The sequence below is a fragment of the Phaenicophaeus curvirostris genome, chromosome 7, assembly GCF_032191515.1.
Source record: "Phaenicophaeus curvirostris isolate KB17595 chromosome 7, BPBGC_Pcur_1.0, whole genome shotgun sequence".
In the NCBI taxonomy this organism is placed as follows: Eukaryota; Metazoa; Chordata; class Aves; order Cuculiformes; family Cuculidae; genus Phaenicophaeus; species Phaenicophaeus curvirostris.
In genome coordinates this window covers 17,670,731-17,692,923 of record NC_091398.1, presented here as the reverse complement: position 1 = coordinate 17,692,923, position 22,193 = coordinate 17,670,731, and the positions used below count along the sequence as shown (strand labels likewise).

The 22,193-nt window shown below is 39.6% G+C and overlaps 1 protein-coding gene across 2 annotated transcripts; it reads left to right on the top strand.

Moving 5' to 3' along the window:
• Positions 1-4,929: 4,929 nt before the first annotated feature.
• Positions 4,930-20,530, top strand: RBM45 (RNA binding motif protein 45). 2 transcript variants are annotated; one of them, XM_069861058.1, is made up of 10 exons: positions 4,930-5,262; positions 6,551-6,673; positions 6,796-6,922; positions 8,796-8,906; positions 9,255-9,434; positions 10,348-10,477; positions 11,711-11,807; positions 12,162-12,325; positions 13,656-13,852; positions 18,036-20,530. In XM_069861058.1, the coding sequence occupies exons 1-9, from the start codon at positions 4,984-4,986 to the stop codon at positions 13,846-13,848; spliced, it is 1,404 nt and encodes a 467-aa protein (XP_069717159.1). In that variant the 5' UTR covers positions 4,930-4,983; the 3' UTR covers positions 13,849-13,852; positions 18,036-20,530. The 2 variants fall into 2 exon arrangements, with proteins under 2 accessions (XP_069717159.1, XP_069717158.1); XM_069861057.1 differs by having other exon boundaries at positions 12,159-12,325.
• The last annotated feature ends 1,663 nt before the right edge of the window (positions 20,531-22,193 follow it).

The following is a 22,193-nucleotide window of genomic DNA, read 5'->3' as shown; positions in this document are numbered from 1 at the left end:
GATAAACGACCTCCACCCCAGTCAGTCCTGGACGTGAGTATCTGGCTCATGGATCCAGGGTGTGACTCCTGCAGACCTGACTTTTTCCATTGTCTGAAGTGGATTTCGATATCACTTTGTTGACTTTCTTTTAAAAACTTGCACTAATATGACTTGTTTACTAAATTTTTATTGAGAAAAAATAATTAATATATGCTGACGATTTTTTGTGTGAAGGAAGTCCCAGTATAAAGTGAATGTCACAAAACATTTCCTAGAAATGACAGAAAAATAAAAGTCTGCCAGTTCTAAAGCACCGTAGCAACCAAAAAAAAAAGACTGTATTTGTAATTGGTAGCTTGATTCTAATTATATAATTTATATTCAAATAATATAAACATGAACAATGAAACCCACACTTCCCATTTTTAGATGTTCCGTTGCTTTTCAAGACTGACTGTGAAAAACACAAGAAAATGCATGAGAGTTACTAGTAGGTAAGACTATTTAGTCAAGGGTTACTGAGCAAAAGAACTGCAGCACACCACGATGCCAGTAGAGGGTAGTGACCAGCAAATAAATTCTCAAAGCAGTCAAGAAACAGACATGAATCTTTACCCATTGATACTATGTAATATTGATTCTGTGGAAGCTACACACCTTCTGACATAGCATACTAAATACAGGTAAAAATTGGTTTTGCTTTAGGGATCAAGGATTTTTGCTTCTGAAACTATAGTGCAGATTATCTGAAGTAATGCAAAGTAGACAAGCTGTGAGAGTGGAAGTCTTGTGTGTTAGGATTTCTATTGAACCTCTAAAGAAAAATATTTTTTTCCTATATATGTTCCCTCCAACACTGCAACTTATCCATGTCACCTGTTTCAGCTTTACTTTTGTTTGCATGTGAGTGAGAAAATCTTGCAGCTTGTCCTGTTTTGCAGCCAAATATACCCCAAATATTTGGTCCCGTGTTGTACTCCCCGTCTTTTTCAACAGTGTGGCACTGAGAACATTTCTGAGTAAAAATCTTTTTCCATGTCACCCATTTTGAAGTATGTAAAAAATATTTTAAGAAAGGAAATTTGAACAATGTTAACAGAAGAGTTCATTGTTGTTGGTCAGATCTATCACCTTGTACAATTTTAGAAAATTGCACAATAATAAAAAAATAATGTGTCTCTAATGAAAATTTGCCCCAGGTTTAATTATAAAGGTAAGTTTAGGTAAGACATTAAGCTGCACAGTTTCTTAACATTATTTGGTTGCTGGTGGTCATGAATTATTTTTTTACGTTATCCAATTTACAATTAGGAAAAAGCACCTTTTTTTTCCCTACATCTCTGAGAGAGGCAGAATTATGGGATTTGCCATTTATACCTTCGGGGGTTAAGGTAGCGTTAAGTCCCATGATTGCTCCTTCAATGAGAAGGGTAAGGGTCAATGTACTTCTGTCTGGAAGGCCAATCTAAAACACAGTAACAGTAGTGCCTCAGGATTACCCCAAGGGTCACAGTGCTACCTAGAATGCCTCTAGAATTATAGATTTTATGTCCTCCTCCAGTGCCTGTCAAGACACATTCATGGTAAGGGGGATTTCCGAAGGCAACAGCTCCAGTAGAGGGTGAAGGTCCCTGTGGGACAGCCCCCAGGGCCATGCCTGCTCACAAAGGATGGATAAACAAGTACCTTCTGGCTTTCAGAGGGCACCAAGGCTGCCCTGCTGTCACCCAGCAACCCCAGACCCGGTGAATCCCAAATCATTGCTCCGCACTTTCCCTGTCAAAGCAGTTGTCATCAAAGCAACATCCAAGCGCAGAGAAAACACTCAGTACATTCTCTCCTCAGAATGGCCATTGCAGGATCCATGGGATGGGGCTAAGACTCACACCCTTCTTTCTAGCAGGAATGGGAGACAGCAGGTGTCACCTATCTGGACTTCTGTAAAGCCTTTGATGTAGTCTCCCCTCAACATCCTTCTCTAAATTGGAGAGATGGATTTGATGGGTGGACTGTTCGGTGGATAAGTAATTGATTGGATGGTCACATTCAGAGAGTAGTGGTCAATGGCTTGATGTCCAAATGGAAATCTAGAACAAGCAGTGTCCCTCAGGGGCCCATACTGGGACCAGTGCTGTTTAATATTTTTGTTGATACAGATGGTGAGATCGAGTGCACCCTCAGGGATTTTGCAGATGACACCAAGCTGAGCGATGCAGTTGTCATACCAGAAGGATGAGATGTCATCCAGAGGGACCCAGACAAGCTGGAGAAGTGGGCTGGTGTGAACCTCATGAGGTTCAACAAGGTCAAGTGCTAGGTCCTACACTTGGATTGTGGCAATCCCGAGTTTCAATGTAGGATGGGGGATGACACAATTGAGAGCAGCCCTATGGAGAAGAATTTGGGGGTGCTTATTGATGAGAAGGATTTGGGGGTGCTTATTGATGAGCAGCTCGACGTGAGCTGGCAATGCACGCTCGCAGTCCAGAAGTATCCTGGAATTCTGTGCTGCATCAAAAGAAGCATGGCCAGCAGGTCAAGGGAGGTGATTCTGTCCTTCTACTCCGCTCTTGTGAGACCCCACCTGGAGTATTGTGTCCAGTTCTGGAATCCTCAACATAAGAAGCACGTGGAACTGTTGGAATGGGTCCAGAGGAGGGCTACAAAGATGATCAGAGGACTGGAGCACCTCCCAAATGAGGACGGGCTGAGAGAGTTGGGCTTGTTCAGCCTGGAGAAGAGAAGGCTCCAAGGAGAGCTTGTAGTGACCTTCCAGTACCTGAAGGAGGCTACAGGAAAGCTGGGGAGGGACTGTCTACAAAGGTTTGTGGTGACAGGTTGAGCGGGAACAGGCATAAACTGGAGAGGGACAAATTTAGACTAGACATAAGGAGGAATTTCTTCATTATGAGAGTGGTGAGGTGCTGGAACAGGTTGCTCGGGGAAGCTGTGGCTGCCCCATCCCTGGAGGTGTTCAAGGCAAGGTTGGATGGGGCCTTGGGCAGCCTGGTTTGGTGGGAGGTGTCCCTGCCCATGACAGGGGGGTTGGAACTGGATGCTTTTTAAGGTCCCTTCCAACCCAAACCATTCTATGTATTGAAGGAAAGAATAAATCATTCAGAATAATAAGAATGAAATCTTGTCCAGCTTGCAGTTAGAAAGAATCTGATTGTAACAATTTAGCTTGTTTACTAGTTGGAACAAGGACAGTCCCCCAGCAGGAACAAAGGACAGACCTGAGCTCACCAAGAGGACACAGTGAGAAAAGAGATAAGATAAAAAGCATCAGAGGATTCTGAAGACACAAAGGAATTGTGATGTACGTTTGAGAGTGGGTGATAAGACATGATAATGAGTTCTATGTATGATTAACCAATATTTCCCAAATATATAACCAGTGTTTCTCGGAATTTATGTGAATATGTATGTTTAACCAATATAAAAGTCCTGTAACCAGTCTCAATGGACACACACATTAGATAAAATGATTCCCTGTGTCTGATGTCATATTACATATTAAAGCAATACCTGCTTGATAATCAAATTGCCATCGTGAGAATTCATTTATAAGTTTTGCTGCATTTGCTTTGTGTGTTTAATTATCTTAGCATATAAATGTGTCTTGTAAGATGCAGCTGTTGTAGATCAGGAGATAACCTGAAAGGCATCTCCAGACATGGTTGGAAAATCTAAAAAAAAAAAAAAAAATGTGGTTCTTTGTCTACGACTAGTACATATGAGGTTTAACAAGGCCAAATGCCGGGTCCAGCACTTGGGGCACAACAACCCTATGCAGTGCTGCAGACTAGGAGAAGTCTGTCTAGAAAGTTGCCTGGAGGAGAGGGACCTGGGGGTGTTGGTTGACAGTGACTGAACATGAGCCAGCAGTGTGCCCAGGTGGCCAAGAAGGCCAATGGCATCTTGGCTTGTGTCAGAAACGGCGTGACCAGCAGGTCCAGGGAGGTTATTCTCCCTCTGTACTCGGCACTGGTGAGACCGCTCCTCGAATCCTGTGTTCAGTTCTGGGCCCCTCACCACAAGAAGGATGTTGAGGCTCTGGAGCGAGTCCAGAGAAGAGCAACAAAGCTGGGGAAGGGGCTGGAGAACAGGCCTTATGAGGAGCGGCTGAGAGAGCTGGGGTTGTTTAGCCTGGAGAAGAGGAGGCTGAGGGGAGACCTCATTGCTCTCTACAACTACCTGAAAGGAGGTTGTAGAGAGGAGGGTGCTGGCCTCTTCTCCCAAGTGACAGGGGACAGGACAAGAGGGAATGGCCTCAAGCTCCGCCAGGGGAGGTTCAGGCTGGACATTAGGAAAAAATTTTTCACAGAAAGGGTCATTGGGCACTGAAACAGGCTGCCCAGGGAGGTGGTTGAGTCACCTTCCCTGGAGGTGTTTAAGGCACGGGTGGACGAGGTGCTAAGGGGCATGGTTTAGTGTTTGATAGGAATGGTTGGACTCGATGATCCAGTGGGTCTTTTCCAACCTGGTTATTCTATGATTCTATATACCCACTGCTTTTGTAAGATGTTATGCCTTTTTTTTTATAAGGGCATCCGATTCAGCGCTGAATCATAAAATAAAAGTATTATTGTCTTCGCTTCGAAGACTTGGACCACACATCTAATGAGTGTTTCTCACAGCATCGATTATTGAGTTTGGCCTTTTTCGCAGCATCAGTATAAAGATCTGCGGGGAAGGAGTGAAGCGGAGAGATCCCGGCTCTTCTCAGGGCAGCGGCAGGTCCTCTCTGGGACTCAGGGAACACGTTGTGACCGTGCTGGGGACTGAGCGCAGTCACGGGTCCCCCTGACTACGGGCTCGTCTCACACTGGAGCCACCAAACGGCACCACGCGGCCCGCCGCCATGTTTGGGCCGCAGCCCCGCCCGCCGCCATTTCTGGCCCCCAGCCCCGCCCGCCGCCACGGAGCAGCCGCAGCCGCGTCCAGAGGCGTCGGAAGGGGCGCGGCGGCCGCTGCCCGCCCGGTTCCGGCGGCGCCGCCATGGAGGAAAGCAGTGGCCCCCGCGCCTCGGCCGACGGCCTGGACGACCCGCCCAACAGCCGCGTGTTCGTGGTGCTGAGCAAGGACACCGGGGAGGCGCTGATCCGCGAGCGCTTCTCCCCCTTCGGCGACATCCAGGACATCTGGCTGCTGCGGGACAAGCGCACCAACGAGTCCCGCGGCATCGCCTTCGTCAAGTTCGCGCGCAGCTCGCAGGCCTGCCGGGCCATGGAGGAGATGCACGGCCGCAGCCTGGCGCCCGACACCAAGCCCATCAAGGTGCCGCCACCCCGGGCTCCTCCTGGAGCTGCGAACGCCCGGGAAACGCGGAGCCTGGAAACTGGCTCTTCTCTTGCTGCTTTGTTATACTTGGAGTTTAGGGAGGTTTAGGCTAGACGTTAGGAAAAAATTCTTCACAGAAAGGGTCATTGGGCACTGGAACAGGCTGCCCAGGGAGGTGGTTGAGTCACCTTCCCTGGAGGTGTTTAAGGCACGGGTGGACGAGGTGCTGAGGGATATGGTTTAGTGTTTGATAGGAATGGTTGGACTCGATGATCCGGTGGGTCTCTTCCAACCTGGTTATTCTGTGTGTGTGAGCACTTCCCGTGCGAGGACAGGCGGAGAGAGATGGGGCTGTTCGGCCTGGAGAAGAGAAGGCTCGGGGGAGAGCTTACAGCGACCTTCCAGTTCTTAAAGGGGGGCTACAGGAAAGCCGGGGAGGGACTCCTGGTCAGAGGGTGCAGGGGTAGGACGAGGGGTGACGGTTTTAAAGGGAAAGAGGGGAGATTTAGATTAGACACTAGGAAGAAGTTTTTGCCTCCGAGGGTGATGAGGCCCTGGCCCAGGTTGCCCAGAGGAGGTGTGGATGCTTCGTCCCTGGGGGTGTTCAGGGCCAGGTTGGATGGGGCCTTGGATGGCCTAATCCAGTGGAAGGTGCCCCTGCCCATAGCAGAGAGGTTGGAACTGAATCTTTAATCTTTAAGGTCCCTTCCAGCCTAAATCATTCTGTGATTCCATTAGCTGTGCTTATGTTTGGGTTTTTTTGTTGTTTTGGTTTTTTTTCCCCTTGGTTGTCTTCTGGGGTGCGCTTCTGAGATTAAATTAATTTCATTAATTAAAATGATTTTAAGTTATGTATGTGTACAGACTTTGGCCTAGTTGAGTAGTGAACTGCTCATTAACATTTTATTAAGCTGCCAGGCTTTTTTTGTTCGCTTGTTTATATTTTGTTGCTACTGCTTTACTAGACCTGTTGCAGTAATGCATTTGTTGCTACCTCACTTGTCACCTGTGACATTGGCAGTGCTACTGAATCATTCTTTGTTATTCTCCGTGGGAACTTCTGCTGTCCCCTGTCCTGTTTGCAAAACCATTTGAGATGTATTGTATTCATATGTTTCTTGTCACAGATGCATCTATGATTTTTATTTTTTTTACCCTCCCTACTAGGAAAGGTAGCTTGTGTGAAAAAATACAGCGACTTGTTAAAACAAACTTTCTTTTGATGGTTGATACATGATTAATATACTTTCCGCAGTGATTAATGTCTATGTAATTATTTTGTTAGGTGTTTATTGCACAGTCAAGAGCTTCTGGAAGCCACCGAGATGTTGAAGATGAGGAGCTCACACGGATTTTTGTTATGATACCAAAATTCTACACAGAGGAAGATCTGCGGGAGAAGTTTAAGGTACTGATTCACTATTTGTTAATTATTATTCTTAACTGGCTTCTAAAATTATTAGAAGGGTTTAACGCAGGGAATGGGAATTTTCAAATATTGTAAATTAATACCGTTTTTAATTGTTCTAGATGTATGGAGACATTGAATATTGTAGCATTATTAAGAACAAGGCTACTGGAGAAAGTAAAGGTTTGGGCTATGTGAGGTATTTAAAACCATCGCAAGCTGCGCGAGCAATTGAAGAGTGTGATCGAAGTAAGAACCTGATTAAATTCTTTCAAGTTTTTCACAATAAGTGTGTATCATCATTAATGTACCTTTAAATTGTTAGTTTTGTTTGTATGTAAATTATGATGTAAATACATTGTGAGATTAAGTTCTCTTGCAAGTAAAAAACAGCATTATTGACCTGGATTGAGAACAGTCATAGAATCACCAGGTTGGAAGAGACCCACTGGATCATTGAGTCCAACCATTCCTATCAATCACTAAACCATGCCCCTCAGCGCCTCGTCCACCCGTGCCTTAAACACCTCCAGGGAAGGTGACTCAACCACCTCCCTGGGCAGCCTGTTCCGGTGCCCAATGACCCTTTCTGTGAAAAATTTTTTCCTAATGTCCAGCCTGAACCTCCCCTGGCGGAGCTTGAGGCCATTCCCTCTCGTCCTGTCCCCTGTCACTTGGGAGAAGAGGCCAGCTCCCTCCTCTCTACAACCTCCTTTCAGGTAGTTGTAGAGAGCAATGAGGTCTCCCCTCAGCCTCCTCTTCTCCAGGCTAAACAACCCCAGCTCTCTCAGCCATTCCTCATAAGGCCTGTATTTACAGCCACTTGATTATATTATTGCAGGGCAAAATGTGCAAGTAGAATCAGTGAAAAGATTTTGGAAATGGATACAGAGTTTTCTTTCATGAGTTATTATTGGTGTGTCATCTAGGTTTCATACATAGGGGAACGCCATTGTAATGTGTCCCTGAGGTTATGCATTTTTAGTCAAATATCAAATTTATTTTAATTAAATATTATATTATGTCTTTATTATATTTCTATATAAAAGTAGATTTGATAATCCATAGTGATTCTGGTGTGATTGCATTCGTTTAAGAACAAGTTTATCTTAATTGAAGTTTGTTTTCATTTGTGACAAAATGAAAGAGTTTGGGTTTTATGACCAGCCATCTGTCATGTATGCCCTAGTACCAATGTTAACCAAATGTTAATGGGTTTTGGTGAGTCTGGTAGAAGGCGGCCACAGTTGTTAGGTGTGGAAACATGTGGCGTGTTGCTAATCCAGGAGGAGAAAGACTTTTGGGAAAACCTAACAACAGCCTTCCAGTCCAACCTCCTGATGATGTTCACTTAATCACAAATATGAAGCAACTTGGCCAGGGGATGTGGTTGGTTTTTTTCTGTTGTTGTTCTTGTGTGCTGTCCCCCCCATTAATACACATAGTGATTCTACCTCCTATCTGTCATAAGTGGTTCTGCAAAAATTGTATTTGTGACAATTCTTGCATAGGAATAGGAGCTTGAGATTACTTAGCAGTTAAATTTTATTTCCTTTCTGCTGTGAAGTTAAAGTGAAGTTAGTTGGATAGCCTGAGAGTAATACCTAATTTTTTCAGAAAAGCAAAACCTAAATCAGTGCAAAACATGCATAAGCTACTGTTATAGTATGGAAGTTCAGATGACTGTTTCTGGAGCACCTCTGAATCCTGTCAACTATCACAGAATGGTTGAGGTTGGACGATTGCTCTTGGAGGTCATCTTACACAACCCCCCTGCATCGTGGCCCAGTGTCCTGTCCAGACAGCTTTTTTTAATAACCCCAGGGGTAGAGACTCCACAACCTCCCTGGGCAGCCTGTGCCAGTGCTCAGTCACCCTCACAGCAATTACACTCTGTTGTGCTTAATTTGTGACTAGAAGTAGTCCTATGTGGAAGTTGTTAGCTCTCACATTGTTATGGCAGGCTTCAAGAATTATGCGTTAGTTATTTTCCTAAAGACAGCACTTACTGTGTTTTCTGAATAACAAGTTTCTAAATGTACTAATTGAAGAATGCAAATCTGGTCAGATAATTCAGATGGGCTGAGGAGCTGCTATTTGTGTGGTTTTTTTTTTTTTTCAGGCTACAGGGCCATTTTGGCTGAACCAAAAAATAAATCATCAGAGTCCGTTGAACAGGATTATTTTAGTAATAACATGAGGCAAGAACCAAGAGGAAATATGCTTCCATTTTGTAAGTCACAGCTCTTTATACTAAAAGTGATTTGTAGTCATGAGTATGATCACAAAGTAAGAATGCACTTTGGAAGAGGGGAAGCTAACGGAGGCTTAGATCAACACTTAAGTAGTATATCAGGTGTTGGAGTTAAAAATGAGGTAGGTATTTTGTTTCTGTATTTTTATGGCTTGCTTTGCTCTGGTTGGTTAATTATTTTGTGATCCGTATTGGTGAAATAAACACTTCACCTTTATTATATAGGTGACCTAGATTACTTTTAAAAGATTGACTGAAAAATACATGTGAAATAAAGGCATGCTGGTGTGATGACTTGAATTATTGATTTTTATGTTGATTATTGAGGTGGGCAGCCGGAGTGTTGTATTTTTGAAAAAACTGAGGGCAGAATTCAAGAGCCAGTCTCCAAACGCCTGTCAGTGGTATCGCGGCTTCCCTTTATCCAAGAGCAGCTGTTTGCCCTCTTTGATCTAATCCCAGGACTGGAATATTGTGATGTTCAGCGAGATCCTCATACTAATAGTGGTAGGTAGAAGTACAAAAGGACTTTTTTTTTTTTTTGTCGTTTTTTATGAATGGAAGGTATCTTCATTCTATTTTGATTCGCTTGTATTGCGAGATACAGTACACTTGTTAGAAAGAATTAATGTTTCGTGTATCAGTGGCTGCTACTATCACTGATGCATAAACCCAAAAATTTAGTTTTGCTTGAACCCCTGTGTACAGGTAACCTTAATACCTTTAATAGGTAATAGAATCTAAAGAAAGATAGAATCAAAACCTTGAAGGTTTTTTTTGTCAAATTAAGTTTATGGTTCTGACCTGAATAAAAGGAGAAAACTGGAAAATTATTAGGTATCTAGTTCTGATCTCTGATTTCATCCTGAAATAAGGTGTGTGTCTGTCTCTGTGTAGAAGCTGACATGAGTAAAGGGCATTAAATTGTCCCCAAACAGATAATGTTGTGTATTAGAAGGATTGTTTTGATTTCAGTCTCTGTTGTTTTGCTGTTGTTGAGAAAAACATGCAAGAGATCTCTTGTCCAAGAAGCTTGAAATGGACATGATTTCAAGAGTTAAAATATAATTTTACACTACTTGTGATTAACTGTTGATGGGATAATTGCATCTTAAATGTAACTGTATATATGTTTATAATTCAGGGTTAGGGAAGAAAATATGTTTTTACTTGCATTGCTTTATTACTGTCTTCTCAAGTTAGTATAAATATAGTTGATCAGTCACAAGTTAATTCCACTTAAGTTTTCTTCACAAATACTACTGATGTTGCTATCAAGTAATGTACTTTCTGGTAAAAAGAACTAAGTTTTATATTACACCTCACTAAAATGCAGTTTAATCATATTGCTTTATTTGAATGTAATTGGTACTTGGGATTTACCTGTATCTCGCTGAAGCTGTGTGCACTGTATTTGTAGGGTATGCTGTGATTCAGTACAGTACCGCTGCATCAGCTATATATGCCAAGTATAAACTACATGGGTTTGAGTACCCTCCTGGAAATCGATTAACGGTTATTTTTCTAGAAGATGGGAGTGATAGCTCAGAGTAAGTACCAGTACATAGAGATGGAAAGTTGTAAGTTGGGTTCTGGAGAACAAAATTTAAAAGAATAAATAAATAATTTTTTAATATAAGAAGCAGCAGCAATGTCACTGTGTTTCTTTTTTTTTTAATTGTTCAGAGTAAACATTTTGCAACTTGCTAGTCTTTAGTAAAGAAAATATTCTAATATATATTCTTAAGATACATTGGAAAATCTTGGATGTTTTAAGAATCCTTGTAAATGTCTGTAATATGTAAAAAAGGCTGAAAGGTGTGGGAGATGAGGTTTTCTGTTAAAATCAGGTTTATATACACAATCTCTTGGTTGTGTTTGCAGTACTGCAAATAGTAACCTTGTGAGGCACGTATGTAGAGTAGAACTGTTGAGTGCTTAGGATCTGACACCTTTACTGCATGAAGGTCATTAAGGTTTTACTTTGACCATCTCTAATCTGTTCTGGTGATTTGAATGCCCATTACAAGTTGGAGCAGCTTAGGTACGCTCCTCCAGTGAGTACTTTGGCTTACTTTCATTCTAAAGGGATCTAGTTCTTGTCAAACCTGTTCCATGATAAGAATGAGGACAGTAAGGAGGGGCAATGGAGAGATTTACTTCAGAAGTTCATGCCTGATCTTAGCTAAAAAAAATATAATTAATTGCAGGCATCCTTCTTTCACACAATTTCCTTCATTCTTGAATAATTCCTGCAGTTTCATGGTGCTACAGCATGGGCTGTGAATCTGTGCAAAAAATGCAATTGCTTTTTCTTGTTCCCCAACATAACGAAGGAAAGCTACTGGAAAATGAGAGCTGGAAGTAAACTTTCTCTGATAATTTTCTGCCTTCTGAATTGAATCTCTGTGGTCTTTTTTGAAAGAAACAGTGATTTTTTTTCTGTCTCGTGTCTTTTAGGCACCTTTAACAAAATGTCGTGGGCTCTGTAGAGTTAATTTTTTCTTCCTCTAAAGTATTAAAAAAAAATTGAAGAAGAGTTTTGTTTCTCTATGTGCAGACACGCATGAGTGTTTTCAATTAGCTGCAGCTAGCATACATGCTTGCAGATCATCGCTAGTGTGTCACAAAAGCCTGACTTGATTTTTCATTACCTGCAGGAGTTTACAGATTTTCAGAGATGCCTTTAGATGTGCATTAAGATTAATTTTCTCTTGTTCAGTATAAAATTCCTGTAACTTAGTTCTTTTTTTTAAAGAGTTTATTATCACTTCTGCTTGCAGCCTCATCAGAAAAATGGCAACACAGTTGGTAACAGCACAGGTGTCAGCAGTGTTGCGGAATAACAATGCAGTTGTTCAGCCGTATAGGATACCACCTGTAAGTTTCATGTAATGGATATTGTTAACTTTCTTCGTAATTGTAAGGAACTTCAGACATGTCAAAAAAGAACACCGCTCGCAGCTCATTTTTTCTGTAAATGTTTTAGATGCTACGTTTTTAAGATGTACCTCTGTTTGGTTTGTACATTTTTATTCCATTTAAAGGTGTCTGACCTTACCTGGATTTATTGCCCAATTTAATGAAATAACCAAAGTAGACAAATTTATTAAGGTGAGAACTGGTAGAGCTTCTCTGTCCTGCGATAGAAACAAAAATTGTCAGTGAGCTAAAATGACTTACCACCCTGCCATTGGTTAGTTTATACTTGCATTTTTTCCCTTGTTTCAGCAGGTACTTGGAGGAACTTCCGGCTCGCAGTTACTTCAGCCCCAAACAGATGCCATACTTCCACCACCCAAAAAAAAAGTTCCACCTGATACTCCTGTGAAAGAAAGGCTTTTCGTACTTTTTCATCCGTATCCATTACCCATAAATGTGTTGGAGGATGTGTTCTGGTAAGGCTCTGTTTACAAAAAAATATTCTGTAACAAAAAAAAAAAACCAAAACCAAACCCTTGAGATGCTTAAAATAAGTGTTGAAAATAAACAAAGATTGTTGTGATGAAAACCCTTTCCAAAAAAGACAGGGCACAGCTAATAAATGATCAATAGGTAACAGTTGCTTTTTGAAGCAAGTAATGGAATTCACCTTGAAACACTGATGGTGTATCATCAGTCAGCTGCAGTTAAATGTCTAGTCTCAAAACTTGTAAATCAAAGAATGCAGTACTTTCTGTTCTTATGGCTTTATTTATTTGGCATTTTCTTTTACGTATTTAAGAGAATTTAAGAGTTTTGGTAATTTCCACAATAATTTAGGGGATTAAGTGTAGGGCGTGGTTTTTTTCTGAAATTTCCAGAGACATTTTGATGGTTTGCATCTTATTCACACTGTTTCAAGCATCCTTTCACGCTGCCTCCCTATGAGGAGCAAAGACTTGAGAAAGTATTTTTGCCATCTTAAAACAAAAATATGGTTCAACTGTTTTCCAGTATTTTATACTATTTGCTTTTAGTACTCTCTTGAAGAAAAAGACAACATTTCCCTCTTCTAATAGCTGGCATTTGCAATAGATCTTTGGAAAGCCAAAATATTTTCAAGGTACCAGGAGGGGAAAAGAAACAGTATGCAGCTGGGTGAAATTTGAAACTGTATTGTTCTGATACAGTGGATTTTCTTAATCAGAAGCTGGACAAGGAGGTGGCTGTGCACTCTAGTCTTGACACTTGTGTAACTTGAGTATGAAGCAAGCAGACTTTATTTTCTTAAAACCTTTCTTAATACACTGTCCAGGAATCTCCTGAGGACTTGGAAATCTGGGTTTTTCCACAAAGCTGTTGCACTTGCTTTCTGAGTCATTTCAGTGAAACCTTTTCAAAGATTAATCTCAGCTCAGCAAGCTCATTTAAGTGAGGTGCAAGTTGAGCCTTTGAATTACCTACTGGTTTGTATTTGTTTTTGGTTTGGGTTGGGGCTTTTTGTGGTATCAATTAGCTTTACATTTTCTTCTAAGTAAGAGACAAATTACTCATGCTTGTGGTTCTTTTGTAATATTCTGTAGAAAATACTGCCTGTGAACTCCTGGTTTTATTTTTATTCTGCCTGGAATTCTGTATACACAGAGTATGAAAATTGGGGGTTGTGGAGGAAGACAGCACAAGAAAATGCACCGTACATATGAGAATGTGATTTGGTAGCTACAAAAACTATATATACTTCAGATTGGACAATAGGTATCTGTGTTGTGGTAAAACCTGCAAACTAGCTTTTGTTCTTTTTTACAGTCGTTTTGGAAACTTGATAAAAGTTTACCTTGTGGCTGGAAAAAATGTGGCCTATGCAAAATTTTCGGACAGAGCAAGTGCCAGTGATGCCATAACTGCGTTACATGGCAAGATTGTAAATGGAGTCAGGCTTAAAGTAAGGTTGGCAGACTCGCCTACGGAAGAATCTAATAAACGTCAGAGAACTTACTGAGCAGGTGAGTACCCACTCTGAGCTCTTACTTAAACTGAAGTTCAACTGTGTGAGATAATGATAGGCAAAGCATTTGAACAGCTAGCAACTTCACATTTAATTTGTGATATGCATGTATACATATATATGCATATATGGGGTGTGTGTGTTTATATATGGACACTTACACTTCAGTAAAAATCTATTTTTATAATTTGTGAACAAATATGGACCAGTTGACTAACATCAGCCTGGATGTTCACAGAAATACTCGCTTTATGTACATAATAGTATCAGTTAATATTGAAAAGAGTATGCAAAAATAAACAGTGGAATGGAGATCAGCTTGTGTGTGTCTTTCTTTCAGCAAAACCATTTGCCCTCACAGTGGTGTTAAATAAAGATGCACAGTAGCCCTTGAAGGTTAGAGGAGGAAAGGGGGAAATTAAAAAGGAGATGGAAAGAACAGGAAAGGTTGCCAGATGAAACCAAAAGTTTGGGATATTTATGTCATCTATATTCTTAGGAATAAGGCATATCTGGAATATGATAGATAAGAATATATTTTAAAGCCTGTTGTAGAGGGATTGAGGTGTGAGATTAAGACAATTAGTTTAAGAAATTATTAGTTGATGCTTATGTCCCCTCAAAGTTGGCTGAGCTCGGAGGTTTTATAGACTTCACGGGACAAAATTAACTTTTGCTTTTAAAACATTGTTCTGATCCAGAGTATATAATTTTTGTTTTATTAAATGTCAGGATTCTTACCAAAAGAGAACTATATGGGGCGAGAAGCTAATCCCCGTTTTCTACAAGGTAACTCCCAGCTACAATGGTAGCTTCCAAATAATTTCATATTATTATTTTCCAAATAATTTCATATCATTTCATGGCCATATTAACTTTATTGGGAATGTGCAGTTTTGCTTTAACTTATTTAGAAAACATCAAAGGAAATCCTGACTCTTTTTGTATCAGTATCTTACTTCTGAGTTTCACTCCTTGTACCTTTCTTTGTGTAGAGATTCTTTGTGACCTGGAAACTGCAAAGACCAAAAAAGATTTTGCCCACAGTGTTCTCTTCCTCCTTTTTTTCCTATGAACTTTCATGTTGTTCTTTTGATAAGCAGCAGTTACTAAAGATGGCCTTAGTACTTGAACACAACTTGCTTTTTAAAGAAATGGATTTCTTGCATCCTTTTCTCTGCATTGGATTGTACCTCAAACTCACTTGAAGCTTTTAATCAGCAGCTCGGGTGAATGCAATTTTAAGTAACTTGTACTCATGCTCTTATCTTTTTACAGCGGTTTTGTTTGGTTTTAATGACTTTTGCTTCCAATAATAAAAGGGCAGGCTCTTGGTCACTACAGGAAAAAACATGATGTAAAGGGTAATGTAATACCTGGTCTACCTTGACTATTTTTACTGGAAAAATGTAGACTCAATAAGGATCCAAAATTATAAAGATGATTTATCCTTACTTTTCATTTATTTGTTTTTAACAAAGACAAGAGCGAGAAGACTGAGAGGTTCTCTTCTGATTGTAAAGCTAAAGCTGATTTATTTTATTCACACACACACGTGCACACATAGATGAGCACACACTCTCGCAGTGTTATTTTTCAGAAGGTTCTTCAAGGTCTCCAGCTGTTAAAAGATGCAGTTGGTCACCAAATGGGATTTTTAAAAGGTTAAAACTTACTTTATATTTCAAATTATGTCTGGAAACTCTAATACATATGTGTATTATGTATGACTATTTAGAAGCCTGATCATTATAAGGTGAGGGCAAGGCATATGCATTCCTTGCTCTACAATTTTACCTAACTAGAAAACTGGAGAAATAAGGCCATATTTGAAGAATAATTATTGTACTTATGCAAAATCACAGCAGAGCTCTTTGTCCTTTTCTAGGTTTTTGCATTTCTGCAAATTTTCAAGTAACAAGGAGTACTAGTTATAGTTTATTCAAAGAAGGACACCTTAAATCTGTCTTGGACAGATTGCATGTATTTTTGGTGCAAATGACTGCTGAATATTACCACTCTGGTTAGCCATTTATCTGCTGCATCCATGCACTAACACAGAAAAGTTTTCTAAGTGTGAGGTGTTATATCCTGTGCATTAGGTGTCTGATACTGAGTTGCTTAGCAGGTTGTCTTAGCATTTAAATCTTAGGATGGACAGACAAAATTATTTGCTTGTTTTTTTTCCTTTAGCCAGTTTTTCAAAATCAAATGAGATACATAAAAGATTCCATCTGTGCTCCTTTTTAGAAAAGCTTGTACGTTTATGTTGGGCTTACCACTGTGTGACCCTGCATTGGACTGACTGGCAAGCAAGTTCTGCAGTAGCTTAGAGGCTTATATTTTGCTTCCAATTAAAGCTTTACACGTGAAGAGGGATGGAATTCTTCTCTCTACTTCTGAAATAGTTTTGGGGTTTTTTTTAAATATCTAAGAATATTAACTTCTGTTCCTTTTGAATTTTATCTGGAGGAAATAAGATTATCTAAAATGTCCTTGAGTTTTCACTTAAGTAATTGCCGCTTAAAATCCTTTCTAAAGTTCTGTTGCATTTCTTGCCTCTTATCTCTAACAAGGTGGCTGGATTTTTGCAATAGTCTTTTCTATGCAAGGTTCTCTAATTAAAATCTATGATAAGACTGGTGGATTCGATGGAATCAATCTGAAAAAAATTCAGTTGTATAATTCAATTTAAATCAAATATTGATTTTGTCAACACAGTTTCTGTCTGATTTTTTTGAAGCCTTTCCCCCAATAGTATTTCTTATATTAAAAACAGATTTATATACAATTTACGAAGTGATTCCTTATAAAATATTTTATGATAATGGTATGCTACTGATAGTGATACTGCAAGGTAAACTTCTGATCCTAGGAACATTCTATTGTTTTACAACAACCATTTTTTATCAGGAGAACTTGAATATGTGTATATTAATACTCTAATCCTCTTAAGGAATTTTGCAGGCTCTGGATCTCCTACAAGTCCCTGAAAATTCAATTCTTTATATGAGTAGTTAGAATAGCAGAGAAATGGAGATAAAGACCTATAAAGTTCTCTTAACAATTAAATTCTAATACAAGGGTTTTTCTAGGTGAGATTCTCCCCTCTTATGCTAAGTAAGTATTAGTGGTTGAAACAATCACTTTAAACCATCTTGCTTTGAGTTGGTGTGGACTTGAGAAGACAACTACAATGTCTACTTCTAGGCAGTTGCTAAAATCAGAAGCTATCTTAATGTCCTTGGTGTTGACTAGCTTATGCTCTCTACTCAGGTTTTTGCATGGTTTTAAGTATTTTGTGGGAACCTCATTGCAATTATCTGTCACCTGTTGTGCAAATTATTTCTCTCAAAAACAGGAGGAGAAGGAAATAATTTGGGATCTTGCAGAAGAATGTATTGTGGAATTTGGATTAATCTTTGTTGTAACCTAGTAGTTCTATTTATATGCTACACTGCCCCTAAAAGCCTCCCAGCAATGCACTAACAACAACCAAAAACCACAAACCCTCCAGCCCATCCCAGACGTTTTTCATGAAGTTTTCAACAAGTCCTTAGAAAGCAGAGCTTCTGCCTAGCACTGTATTAGAACTTAAAACCACAAATATCTAGGGCTGGATTCTGTGGCTCCTAATAATTGTTGGTGATTGGCTTTCAGTGATAGCAGATGGATTCACTGCATTTTTCCCCTTCTGAAAATGTTTAGTGATATTTTAAATAATAAGTTGAAAAACGTTTATTCTGTCATTAAATGATTGTTTACTCTTGTCTTTTATTCTTGTCCTGAAAAATTCCTGCACGCTGATTTAATTTGCATTCATTTTTTCTAGTTAAAATGTTATTAAAATCCTGGAGTTTAACATGGATATTTATAATGACTTATTTCTCTGCAAAAATGTTTTTTAAAAAGTACTCATATCATAGTTAAAATATACTCCAGAATAAAAAAAGTTAACTATATTTTGTATCAACATTATACTACAGAAAAGTTGCCGGCTGTGACACACTGCTCAAAAATAAAGGTGGAACTTTAAAAGCTAGGCAAGCATATATAAAATTTTAATATTTTCTAAATACATTAAAAACGTTATTTATATGCTGTTGTAACAATTATGTTTTTAAATAAAAATAGGTATGTTGCTTTTTGATACTATTTTTGTACTTGTGTTTTTTCTACAGAAACTAAGTAATGACATGACCCTCAGCTAGCTGACTGACTGACTGAAAACGTGACTAGACATGGTTCCTGTGGACAGTGACAGCTTTTCTGTACTTTAATTGTTACTTAGTGGATCTTCTTTCACTATATATGGAACTTTCTGGTTTTGAAAATGCAGACATGCAGTTTTATAACTATGCAGGCATTACAAATTGTAAACTGGTGGTTGTTCTTCTAGTAGTCTATAATCATGTATTACAGAAATATCTCTCGTGTTTAACTGAATTCCTCCTCCAAGATGGAAATTACAGTGATGGGGGAATAAAGGAGTCAGCATTTTGTGGCTCAGCTGGTTAATTGGTAATGATTCAGATTATAACAGTTAAAATAGAAGACATTTCACATGATCCAAATTGTCTCAGAAACTGAAGTACAGCAGTAAATGCAAAGAAGATAAAAAAACTGTTTGAAAAAGTGCTGGTAAACCTGATGGCATTAAGCTATATATAGGAAAATAGCTGTATTACAGAAAATTGTTCAAATACATTCTTAAATATTCTGTTGAATTGGGCCAAAAGTATTGATTATGCTTTGTATGCTGTTTAGTGAAAAAGACATTTGACTGTGGGTCAGACTGCTAGAGCTGCTTACATTTATCCTTTCTTGTCCTGAGGTCTTTTGGTTATAAATATGGGGAAAGAATGGAGTTCGGGGTGGTCTTTTATTTTTTTAGAGGTTGGGTTGGGTTATTTTTGTCATTTGTTTTTTGAGTTTTTTTAAGAAGCTTTCAATGCTTGTGGTTATGTATGAATTAAACAATTCAGCATTTCAGCAGGATGAAGAGGAACAGTGATGAAGAGTAAATAAAGGTAGTTCGAATACGTATTTGCACGGATAATTTTCAGATGCAAAATACATTTTTGTGTATTCCTGAATACTATTTGTTGAATTGAAAATATCCTGATTATTAAAATACCTTATGCAGATAAAATTTATAAATTTTAGTTGTATGCACACCATGGGACAAGCATGCTTTTGGATGCATCCTCCATCCAGTCCTGGTCCCTTGATGACTGATATGAGAAGAGACAGTGGAGCATCCTGTAACTTCCTCTGGCTCTGAGCACCTTCAGAAAGATTTCCTTCCAAGAAATCCCTAGCTCACAGGAAGAGAGAGGTGAGAATGCAAGTCTTGCTTCCTTAGTTACCAGGCATGGGATAGTGAACTGGGTTTCAGAGTAAAGACAGAAAGTCTGTAAAGTTTTAATGTGATGGGAGAATTATTTACATGGATAAGGGGGATTGAGTCGCGTGGGGGAGGTAGAGTGATTGACAGCCCAAAGTAGACTAGGATAGTGGGGTTTATTTAAGAACCAGTGAGAGCTGAGTTTTTCTCCTGCCTCGTAACTTCATGCTCTTAGCTGCTTTTCTCCCCTCCCCACCAGCAGCATTAGGTTTATTTAGCCTCAGATTCCTTCTCTAGCAGGGAGATGGCTATTGTCAAGAGGGCTGGGAAGAAAGATGTGTTTGTGCTGTGCAGCTGCTCAGTCACCAGTCTTGGGTCCCACTGGCCAGTGTCCCTGGTCAGCCTTTGGCATTTATTTCCATGCAGCTTACTGAGCTCCAGGATCATCCTTCACTTCTACAGTCTTCACCTTCTGCTTCTTCAGCCTCTTGTTCTTTCCAAGAATGCTACTTCTTACCTGGAAACCTTTCTTGCAGCCTACTTTATGGTGCTCCAAGCTCTTGGCTTTCCCAGTCTGAATAGTAAACGTGCAGAAGCACAGCACCTTATAATCAGTGGATTTGTATTGTGTCTCTTCATTAATTTAAACTATGTTTTTACTTAAAACAGGTGGCATTCTTTTCTAGTTTTATTTACTTTTAAAAGAGAAGAAAGAAATGACAAGGTATTGGGAAATACCTCCAGTTGTAAGTAGCTGAAAGGTGTGGGTGAAACTTAATTTTCCACACCGTTTTCCAACACCAAAAGATACATACTCATTAAAGCAAGGTCCCTGGTTGGAGTTTGGAGGAGGAGATGGAAAAATGGAGGAGGAGCAGAGTTTGGTATAATCTTTTTTAACTGGAAAATATGCTTACTCTAAATTTACAACTTTACCCTTCTGTGCTTTACCGTCAGTTGTCTCAGAATACTGCTAGGATACAATCCTAGATTAGCTATCTAGTAGGTACTTCACCTGCTATCAAATTAATGCGATCAGAATACTTACATGCAGCATACAAAATGGGTTTTATGTAGCAAATACTTTAAAATGTTTGTTTAATAGGTCTCTAGTACAAGAAACAGCCACATTCAAATAGCTTTTCTTCATTGCCTGTTCTTCACAAGAAGTATCAGTAAAAATATTTGTGCATTAGAGAGGGTATATGAGAATGAGCACTATCATTGCAATTGGTTCAGAAGTTTGAATTTTATGTGACAAATTGTGTATTTAAAACCATACAAAGCAGTATTATTTCTTATGTTAAAAGAATATCAGTATTCAAATGCTGCAACTTTAAATTGCAGAATAAAGGTTAACTAAGAAACCTCCTTTTGCTTCTCTCCATTCCCCTAGTATGTGTTGCGATACATTCCGTGATGACTCACCATCAGCTTTTTCCCCAAGAGCAGTTTTTTAATTTGGCACAAAGAACAAAATTCAGTCAGGGCTGAATGGTTAAAGCAGGCTGTAAAATTCTTGCTTAATTTGTTGTAAATGTTAGAAAACAAAAAATGAACAAAACGGGTTTATGGTTGAGCCTAAAGGATGGTATCCTATCTCTGTCTCTAGCCTAGGGTTCGCTTTTGAGGGGTGTTGCCATCTCTGAGGTTCCTCTGGAAAAGTCCTGTTGGGTTTGTTTTAGTTTTGTTTCCCTCATCATCCTCATAAATTCTGATTAGAATTTGGGGCTTTCCTGTATTTATACAGGGGAAATAATTCTGACCAGGTTACCATAGATCCAAGACTTCGGAACCATCAAAACAGCACCTTTGCAGCCTTAACTGTACAGTGTACTTGTGCAGCGAGTCCAATGTTTTTAGAAAACCTCAGTCCTACTGTGCAAACATGGCAGAGAAACCGCGCTTGTAGAGTGGGTCTGACACATGCTGCTGAACGTGTGGGATGCAATGCATCTGCATGTTTAGAGTAAGTGAAAACAGAGTCTGCAAGGAGTGAGCTACTGTGCCAGTGCAAGCATCTTTTCAGCGTATGTACAAATCTTTATTGTCCTTGTTTGTATCTCCTCAAGAGTGCTTTTAAGTATAGGATAATGTTGCCCATGTTATTTAGGCGCTAGGTGAAACACTGAGAGTCTCTGTCAGCTGTAAAAAGAAAAATGCCTCATTTAGGTGTTAGAATTAGCCTTTCTGATGAGTGTCTTCTGTCAAGATCCCCAGTCTAATGTGGCACTGAAGGTGGATGCCAGTGTGTTTAGGTTGTATAAACATCCCTGGGAGTGTGAAAACTCAAACGGCCATCCAAGATGGGAGAGAAGAATCATCTGCTAGAATCATCTTTACATCTACGTGAGGGAATGATTGATGCATGCAGAGGATTAAAAAATACTGTCTAGGACTTGAAGTAACACTACAAAGTAGCCATAGAACAGTGCTGGTTTTTAATCCTTCTCAGTCCTGCTTCTGTTACTGCTTGTCTGTGTGAATAGCGGGCCACTATACTCCCCTGGGCATGGAAGATCAGTGCTCTGTATGTAGTCTTGCTTCAGGCTACAGAACTCTTCTGCCTGCTTGTTCAGTCGGTCTTGAACTGAATAGAATTGGGCTGGTACTTGGAGGAAATCAGTACTGAGGCTTTGAGATACCCTAAGAAGTGACTCTGAAACCAGTCACTGTTGAATCAGTCTGTTAGGTGACTCATGTGGAGTAATTTGTAGTCATCTAGTAACATTTTTTAGAAGATCCTTCAAAATTGTTACTTGGCCTCCTTAGAGTTCAGTATATTTCCTGAAAGCATTGATGTACTAGGCTTTACAAAAAATATCAGTTTGTGTTAATATATTTTGCTATTTTCAAGTCCTGCAGCAGTGTTGATTGTTTCTGGTATTTGTAGAAATTTGATTGTTTCTGGTATTTGTGTTTTATAGCACAACTGAAAAGTAGCTGGCATCCTGCTTTTCTAGGTCATTTCATTGATAAGAAAAAAACCTGT

What these genes read in the sequence shown, in the direction of transcription:
- RBM45 (XM_069861057.1), top strand. Translation starts at nt 4,984, where the DNA reads ATGGAGGAAAGCAGTGGCCCCCGCGCCTCGGCCGACGGCCTGGACGAC. An exon ending in ATCTGCGGGAGAAGTTTAAG is followed by an intron (nt 6,674 to 6,795) that starts GTACTGATTCAC and finishes TAATTGTTCTAG; the next exon opens with ATGTATGGAGACATTGAATA. An exon ending in AGCCGTATAGGATACCACCT is followed by an intron (nt 11,808 to 12,158) that starts GTAAGTTTCATG and finishes CCCTTGTTTCAG; the next exon opens with CAGGTACTTGGAGGAACTTC.